Below are 9631 nucleotides of genomic sequence, written 5' to 3'. Positions count from 1 at the left end.
TATATAGTAATTAGATAAGGCTAGCTTTAAGTTTTATTGTATTAAAAAAAAAAAAAAAAAAAAAAAAAAATACATAAAATAGTTTACTTGACCGTTGATAGATACATCGATATCGACTTTTTTGACAAGCTAAATTATTCAAACTCTAGGCCGGTATTTTTCCGATCTTAAAATTTCTCTTTTTCTATTAGGTCAAGTTATTTTTGTGCTAAAAATAGATAATTCATGAGGAATCTATAAATAAAACATACTGAGGAGTGCCAAAAGTGTCCACATTAAATGAAATACACACATAATTTGGAACATATTTTATAACCTCTACTCTAAGTACTTTTGGTTGGAGTAGAATAAATGAAAATGCGTTTGTCCGTGCGATTGCTTTCGTCTGTTGTGCAAAAAAGGCCGTTCTACATCACAACACCGATATTTTACGTGAATGCTGGTAAACCAATTATGATATTTTATGAATAAACCAATCTACCTATTGCAAGTACTGAATAGTTAGTGCAGGCCTCGTAGACTTTCACATTATTGTATATTTAACATTTCCAGCTCCTCACTTAGGTCACTTATACTCGGCAGTGGTAGCAGATGCCATACAGAGATTTGAGAAGCTGGTAAATCCAGACTGCAATGTTATATTTAGCACAGGTATGTGATTATTGTTTCCTTTGTGATTGGTTGGTTAGCTAATGCTATATATAACCCCTATTTTATCCTCTTAGGGGTTGAATTTTTAAAATTATATATCATTAGCTATCTGCATGTCAAATTTCTAATCCTGCCAGTAGTTTGAGCTGGGCGTTGATAGATCAGTCAGTCACTTAGCTTTTCCTTTTATATGTATAGAAGAAGATTATGTAGCAGAGAGAGCCTTATACTAACTTTGCTCTGTAGATAGAGTATACTGTATAATCACACAAGTCATTAATTGTCAAAAAACCGGTGGTAGATGCATCTGAATATTCAAAAATACTTGTTGAAAGTTTAATTGAATAATTTTGTTTAAAGTCGTACAGGTATTGTGCCGTATGCCAGATGAGTTATGGGCAAAATCTGCTTCTTTTTGGACGCCCCAGAATCATCAACGCCAGAGTGGTCGGCCGAGGCGACGTTGGCGTGATGAATTAGATAACTTTACAGTTACGTGGCCTGAAGAGGCACGAAATAGGAAATGGTGGAAGGATCGGAGGGAGGCCTTTGCCCAGACGTGGGACAGCACAGGCTGATTTAGATTAGATTTAGATTAGAAGTCGTACAAGGCGTTTGTTTTTACAGGCACCGACGAACATGGTACAAAGGTACAACAAGCGGCAGCCAAAGCCAACCTGCCTCTACAGGAGTACTGTAACAACATATCACAGGAGTACAGAGATCTGTTCAGGGAGTTTGAGGTGGACCACACCGACTATGTCAGAACTACTGAGGAAACACATAAAAAAGCTGTGCGACATTTCTGGGTATGAACACAAAACTATCTCTTTTTCGGATGTCCATTAAAAACATTATTACTATCCATCCATACTCGCTAATATTATAAATGCGAAAATGTGTCTGTCTGTCTGTCTGCTAGCTTTTCACTGCCCAACCGTTTAACCGATTTTGATGAAATTTGATACAGAGTTAGCTTACACCCCAGGGAAGGACATAGGACTTTTTGTCCCGGAAAATCAAAGAGTTCCCACGGTTCACATTTTTAAAACCTAACTCCACGCGGACAAAGTCACGGGCATCATCTAATACTTAATATTATAAACTAGCTGATGCCTAGGATTTATTTATTATATATATATATTGGTTAGGACATGCAGTATTCAATCTGGCCACCGCATGCACCTTTAACTTTCAGAGTTATGTGCGTTTTAAACTATGAAATATCATTTTATTAACAGTGAAGAAATACATCGTGAGGAAACCGGCATGCCTGAGAGTTCTCTATTATGTTGTCAATGGTATGTGAAGTTTGCCAACCTGCACTTAGCCAGCACAGAGGGCTATGGGCAAACCCTTTTCATTCTGCGAAGAGACCCATGCAGAGTTGATGTTGATGATTGTCATATTCTATTATTCCAGAGAAAGCTAGTGAAAAACGACTATATCTACAAGGCAAAATACTCAGGATGGTACAGTGTTAATGATGAAGCATTTGTACCAGAAACACATACTAGAGATGAAATTACAGAAGACGGGAAGGTAACTAATCATTATCATCATCATCATCACCAACCGATAGACGTCCACTGCTGGACATAGATGAGAGAGAGACCTATGTCCAGCAGTGGACGTCTACTGTTGATAATGATGATGATTGTAATGTTCTATTATTTTTAGGTTAAAGTATCGATAGAATCTGGTCATCGCGTTGAATGGACAGAAGAAACTAACTATATGTTCAGACTGAGCGCCTTCAAAACACATCTGCAAGAGTGGCTTAAAACAGGTAAATATTTGACTATAAAATAAGAAGACAAATATTTGACAAAACTGATTGAAAAGACGAAAATCCGATGACAATGTCTGATGAAGCAAAGTGAATGAGTCGCCAGAAATATCTGATGGAATAGTGACTGACCGACGACACTATAACTTATCAGATGATAAATGACAAAAAATTGCTAAATACTTTAAAGGTAAATTGATAAAGAACAGTACAGTTACTGTCGAATAAGTGACTGACTGATGTGATGATTAACTACAGTAGTTTACAATGAATCAAAGCGCGAACCATGAAGCGGATTATAGCACATTAAGCTTTTGGTTCATTGTATATCCAGGATTTCCGCAAAATAACATCTGCTTGAATACAATAAATACAGTAGTTTAGTAATAAATAAACAATTTAAAGGTGTCTGACAAAATATAATAGAAAGTTAAATAACAAGTGGGACAGTTAATATCATCATCATTTTATGATCAGGTTGAAAAAGTGATGAAAAAATTTTGACGTCGACGTTATATTTGCTACAGATGGTGTGATCCAACCAAACAAGTTTCAGAAGCAGCTACAAGAATTCTTATCGAGTAGCGCTTACTTCCCTGATATTTCCGTTAGCAGGCCTTCCTCGAGAGTGCATTGGGCTATAAGAGTAAGAATCTTTTAGTTTAACTTCGAAAAGTTTGCTTTAATAGCCTCCTTGGTGCCTGGTGAGCGCTTAGATCTTATATTATGTGTGAGATCTTTCGATTCCCGGGCAGATGCAATTTTGGGAATCTATAATTTCTATATTGGTATTAGCCCATCAGCTTGACATCATTTAACCAAGAGATATAATTATCTCTAAGTATTTAATAATGAAGTTGTCTACATAAATGCGAAAGTGTGTCAGTCTGTCTGTTTGCTAGCTTTTCACGACCCATTTATTTAATTGATTTCGATGTTTGGTACAGAAATGTTCGCATCACGGAGACACGGCTACTTTTTATCTCGAAAAATTAAAGAGACACGACAAAATCTAAATCCACGCAGATGATGTCGCGGACATCATGTCAATTTATTGCCAAATGTCACAAGATACCAATGTGGGGTAGAAAATCTTAAAATGCCTTTTCATTTTTTCACCAGGTGCCTCTATTTTTATTTCATCTTCTCACCAGGTGCCTGATGACGAAGAGCAGAGTGTGTACGTGTGGCTGGACGCTCTGGTCAACTATCTGACGGTAACTGGCTACCCTGATGATGACCTGATGAAGACGAGACGTGCTTGGCCGCCTGATGTCCATGTTGTTGGCAAAGATATACTCAAGTACGTTTGTTATATTCCCATTCACTTTCAATATAAGTACCTCCAAATTAAGAGTGAATAGACATCTTCTAGGCAACCGCGCTCCATCTTATACTGTATCATCACTAGCCAGCAGGTTTGATTGCAGCCAAGCGCTGGTATATAAACTTTAAAAAATAATTGTTTGTCAAAAATGTTGACAGTGTAAACTTTTTATCTCAATCCATCGCTGGCCTACTAAACACGGGTCTTCTTTTAGAATGAGAAAGGTATAGGCTTTAGACCACCATCCTAGCCAAGTGTGGATTGGCAGACTTCACACACCTTTATCGAAAACTTGGGCATATGAGTTTCCTTTACCGTGAAAGCTAAAGAAGTGAATTTAAATTGCACACAACTCTAAAAAGTTAGAGAATCGAATCATTGATCTATTCCCATTAAAAATTATTATTCTAGATTCCACGGCATCTACTGGCCAGCTTTCCTGATGGCCGCCAAATGGCACCCGCCGCGAAGAATCGTGTGCCACTCTCACTGGACGGTGGACGGCACCAAGATGTCCAAGTCTCTGGGCAACGTGGTGTCGCCGGGCGCCGTGTCCGCTGCCTCCGCCCTGCGGTACATGCTGCTGAGGGAGGCTACTATGGCTGATGACGCTAGTGAGTATGTTTGATGGTTCGCCCTCCACGGGTTTTTGGGTATCTGGGCGTTTTAGAAGATTTTATTAACATACTACCCGGTACAGACGAGGTCTTATTCGGCCTTAATGCATTCTGCAGTCAGCCGTTAATTGCCCAGAAGATGATATTATGTAATAAAGTCAGTTGCAAAAAAAACTGAGCGTAAATACTTCGTCAGCGTGATTGAGTTTCGCGCAGCGCCATCCAGTTTACAACGCAGAAGTTAATAGGTTGTAGTGCAGCGTTAGTTTGGTACTACTTACCACAACTTACTTACTTAGACAAGTTTAGACAAAGATGCCACGGCGTCCATTGGCTAGTTTTACTAATCGCCGCCAAATGGCAACCGCCTCGAAGAATCGTGTGTCACACTCTCACTGGACAGTGGATGGCACCAAGATGTCCAAGTCCCTGGGCAACGTGGTTTCTGGCTGTTTTAGAAGATTTTAGCGATACACTTCCAAAAAAAGGCGAATGCAGTTTTGCTCTTAATGGATCCTGCAGCCAGTCATTTACTTCTCAAAGGACAAAGTCCCAACAAGAGCGGAGCTAAATACCTCGTTAGCGTGATTTAGCTCCGCGCAGTGCCATCTAGTATACATTGTGGCTAATTCCGTTGTACACAATCTCTAAACTAAACTAAAATGATTATGTCTAAATCTATTGCTATCCCTTTCATAATGTTGCTTGCAGAAAAGGATAGCACTAGATTTAAACCTATTAATTTAGTTTAGGTTTAGAAATTGTGTACAGGAGAATTGGCCCCAATGTAGAAGTTACTGAACTAACTAAGTCTAACTGCAATTGGAATGCAATTGACATAACTGCATCGTCTAGTCTAGGTCTCTTATAGGAACTTCCACGGTACACGGCACACGGATAGTAATACGTATATTATGTATTTATTTATAGATTACAGTGAAACAAAGCTGATCAACATAGCAAACTCCGAGCTAGCAGACACACTGGGCAACCTCGCGTCGCGCGCCACCGGCGCCGCGCTCAACCCGCGCGGGGAGTTCCCGGCGCTGCACACGCACGAGCTGACCAAGTGCATGAGCAAACACGTCACGGCTGACTTGGTGGACCGGCTCGACAGACTGCCTGGTGAGTTGACACATAGCGGCTGCCTGGTGAAATGACACATGGTGACCGCCTGGTGAATTAACACATAGTGGTTACCTGGTGAGTTAACACATAATGACTACCTGGTGAGTTAACGCATAGTGACTGCCTGGTGAATTGACGCAAAGTCACCACTTGGTGAGTTGACATATTGACTGCCTGGTGTGTTGACACATAGTGGTTACCTGGTGAGTTAACATATAGGGACTACCTGGTGAGTTAACACATAGTGACTGCCTCGTGAGTTGACACATAGTGGCTACCTGGTGAGTTGACACAGTCACTGCCTGGCGAATTGAAACAGTGACTGCCGAGTGAGTTGGCAACTTAGTGACTAGACCAGACCTGCTAATTCTGGTCTAATCTAGTTCAGTGAAAATGACTTGAACCGAAAAAAACGTAGAAGCTTTTGTCGGACATCCCCTGGACCCCAATGCCCAAAGTATATCGTTATTTAATTAAAGTGTTTTGTTTTAATTCAAGTATTTCGTTATTTTCCAGACATTTGCCACCAACACTACACTAACTACCAATTCTACAAAGTGGTAGACTCAGTCATACACGTGCTACACCTAACCAACCTGTTCTTCGAAACCATGAAACCATGGGATCTTAAGAAGAAGTCAGAGTGCCAGAAAGAGTTAGACATTATCCTCCACATCACCTTAGAAACTCTAAGAATTTGCTCAATCATCCTACAGCCGATAATACCCAGTATGACGAATAGGTTGCTAGACAAATTACAGATACCGAAAGATTCGAGATACTGGCAACACTGTGAGAAGCCATCTTGGAGAGTCGAAGGCGCCATTTTCGAAACGAAAAACATTCAAAGTGGGAAATTCGTACTTTTCCAAAGGATATACGCGGACAAAAAGAAAATGCAAAAGAAAACCGCTAGTGGATAGAAAAAAATTCAATGTGGACTACAGACAGAATCATCATCATGATGATAATCCAGCACCGGCTCACTACAGAGCACGGGTCTTGGTCATAGTCTACCATGCTAGCCAAGTGCGGATTGGCGGACAGAAAGATCTTAAAGTCTAGAGTGAATCGGCATCTTCTAAGCAAGCGCGCTTCATCTTAGGCTGCATCATTACTTGCTACCAGGTCTGATTGCAGCCAAGCGCTGGTCAATAAATTAAAAAAAACCGGTTCGCGCAACGAGGATTCCGTACTACAGTCTTATTTTTTCAACATTTTGCACGATAAATTCAAAACTATGATGCATAAAAATAAATAAAAATCTGTTTTAGAATGTACAAGTAAAGCCCTTTCATATGATACCCCACTTGATATAGTTATCTTGCTTCGAAAATTGAAAATACAAATTTTTAGTTCATGACCACAATTAAATTTTTTTATGTGATATAACCACAAATTCACGGTTTCAGATTTTTCCCCTAATGTCTGCTATAGACCTACCTACCTGCCAAATTTCATGAGTCTAGGTCAACGGGAAGTTGACAGACAGTCCGACAGAGACAACAAAGTGATCCTATAAGGGTTCCGTTTTCCTTTTGAGGTAGGGAACCCTAAAAAAAGTGAAACTTAAAACTATAAAAAAATTACTTAGAAGTTGTAAAAAAATGTAAATAAACTTACGACTTTTTAGAAAATTGTGTTAAACACTTCGATACTCGGAAATATAATATGATAGAGATCTCTTATAGAGATAAGTGCTTCCCTGTCCACTTTTACTTTAATTTTTGGTACAAATAAATTTAAAAAAGACGGTACTTTACATATTACTTACATGTTACTTTGGTCAGACTTAAGATTGAGTTAACTTGAGACGATTTATGTGAGAGATATAGCGCTGTCTAAGTCTAAGCTAAGTCAGAGTGCGCTCTATAGATCGCACCCTTATTATTGTGTTAACAACAATTCTGTTAAAAAGTTGTAACTTGTAAATGAATCTTAAATGCAACTTTAAAAGGTGCATTTCTCAGTAAGTAGTTAGTTTTTCAGACTGATTTCCTTTACATAATTACATAATATGAATATTGTTGAATAAATGCGTTTAATTTTATATTATCTTTTTATTTACCTACTGACCCTTTTGCCTCATTTGATTTACGTTTTTTAGGACTCCTTACCCAAATGGTGCCAAAGGGAACCCTATTACTAAGCCTCAGTCTGCCCGTGAGTCTGTCTGTAAATAATAAAAAATTCAAATTTGCCGCCATGAAAATTAGAATTTATTGTACGATGGTACGAAACCGTTCGACGAGTCCAACTCACACTTGACCAATTTTTTGTTTTAAGTCGACTGAAGGGTTAGTATGGGTTTGAACATCTTGACAACCAACGTTGATTTCGAGAATCGAAACACTAGACGTCAAAGTAAAATGAACCTAAACGACCTTGTTATCGCCCATTCATCTAAAGGGGAGTCCTAAGAGCAATTCATAAGTGAAAATAGCTAGTACTGATATTATGTTTAGGTCGAGGTATTTTACTTTGACGTTTTGGTGTTTCAATTTTTTAAAGAAAATCCCTTTTTGTTGAACTCTGGAGTTTTATGAATGATTTCCCAATGTTTTTGTTTTTGTAAAAACCGTAGGATTGGGTAAGTATAGGACAAAAATCAAACAAGGCATACTATATCGGAGTCAATTTATTTATGAATACGCTTATTAAATAATAATTAATATTTGCATCAAAATACTGCAATAACGACTAACAGTACCAAGAAAGCTAAGTTTATACTAACACTATCCTACAGCCTGCGGTGTTGGTGTTTATTCATACAAGTCACATACAAAAATTTACTTTTGTACTTATTATTTTGCTTAATGGTTTTTAGTAGTAATTATCTTTGTAATAGATAGCTTTAGGATTTCATTTTATAATCTAGTAAGATTCCGACGGTTTTTTAATTTTTTATACGTCTTTTTCACTGCTTGACTGAGATGGCTCATGAAGTAGGGTACTGCAGGAGAGGGACAGCGATATTGAATTTCTTGATTTTTAAGACAACTGTCACCCTTCCGCAACCCACACCTTACCTCATGAGAGACTCAACGAAACGGTATACCTATATAAGCATATTTAAAAATGTTTGTATTTAAAATAAACCCTGTGTAAAAATCCTGAAAAAAAATTATATTAATTATGAATAAACACCACACGTTTTTCCAAATCTTTACCTTGAGAAGTCCTTACCAAGTACAGTATATAAATATAAAATACAAAATAATATCTCGATACAATAATTTATCATTACAAATTACAATACAAGTAAGCCCGAAGCTCTAATGTAATTTTTCAAAAGTGTGGCTAATTTTGTTGTACCTATACCATCTCTAAACTATATGCCTAACTGTCTAAATATAATGACATCCCCGTATCCCTTTCGTGCGTAAAATAATAGCATTAGATTTAGAACTGTTAATCGAGTTTCATTGAATCTGTTATTTAGTATGGACCGGGAAACGTAATTTGACAGCTCTATACTTTGGCAGAATGCAGATTTACTTAGCTATCACGTTTTAACTTGAAAAGTTATACTAGAGCCTCAGGGCTTTAGTCGAAATGCATCCGTGAGTATGATTCAGGTTATGATTCAAGAATAAAGTGTAATTTGATTTGTGGAACTTTATACAATATACTTTTAACTACTCTGCTTGAAAAAAAAAAGTATTTTAGATTTTTTAAGCTTCCTAAGCTGTCAGGTCTGTTTTACCACAAAAAATTTAGACTGTTTAAACAGTTGTTACACTCGGTTACCCTAAACAACGCATGTGTTTAACGACAATTTAAACCACATAAATTTTTTGTGCTAAGTCCGTGAGTGTTAAAAAGTTTAATTAATGTTTTTTTTTTCGATTTTTAAATCTTTCGGATGTGTAAAAACAACATATTTCTATTATTGGTTATTTATAAAACATTAGAATTACCCGAATAGGTAATAAAGATTGGTTGAAAAATAATACTCTTTAATTATTTTTACATAATAATATTATTATTTAACCAATAGTATTTCAGCCTACAGCGTTGCCTGTGGCACGGACCATTTCCAGGCTTTTAGAATCCACTTACATCAAATTCACCTTTAAATTAATATTATACAATACATCTATACAAAAAACGCTCTCA

General features: G+C 37.5%; 1 protein-coding gene across 1 annotated transcript; it reads left to right on the top strand.

The window, feature by feature from the left end:
• Positions 1–86: 86 nt before the first annotated feature.
• MetRS-m (Methionyl-tRNA synthetase, mitochondrial) lies at positions 87–7562 on the top strand. The gene is made up of 10 exons (XM_034981471.2): positions 87–442; positions 553–651; positions 1279–1460; positions 2074–2193; positions 2332–2440; positions 2968–3086; positions 3595–3743; positions 4179–4381; positions 5315–5509; positions 6029–7562. The coding sequence occupies exons 1-10, from the start codon at positions 352–354 to the stop codon at positions 6433–6435; spliced, it is 1674 nt and encodes a 557-aa protein (XP_034837362.1). The 5' UTR covers positions 87–351; the 3' UTR covers positions 6436–7562.
• The last annotated feature ends 2069 nt before the right edge of the window (positions 7563–9631 follow it).

The sequence above is a fragment of the Maniola hyperantus genome, chromosome 24 (genome assembly GCF_902806685.2).
Source record: "Maniola hyperantus chromosome 24, iAphHyp1.2, whole genome shotgun sequence".
NCBI lineage: Eukaryota > Metazoa > Arthropoda > Insecta > Lepidoptera > Nymphalidae > Maniola > Maniola hyperantus.
This window is presented reverse-complemented; position numbering and strand designations above follow the sequence as displayed.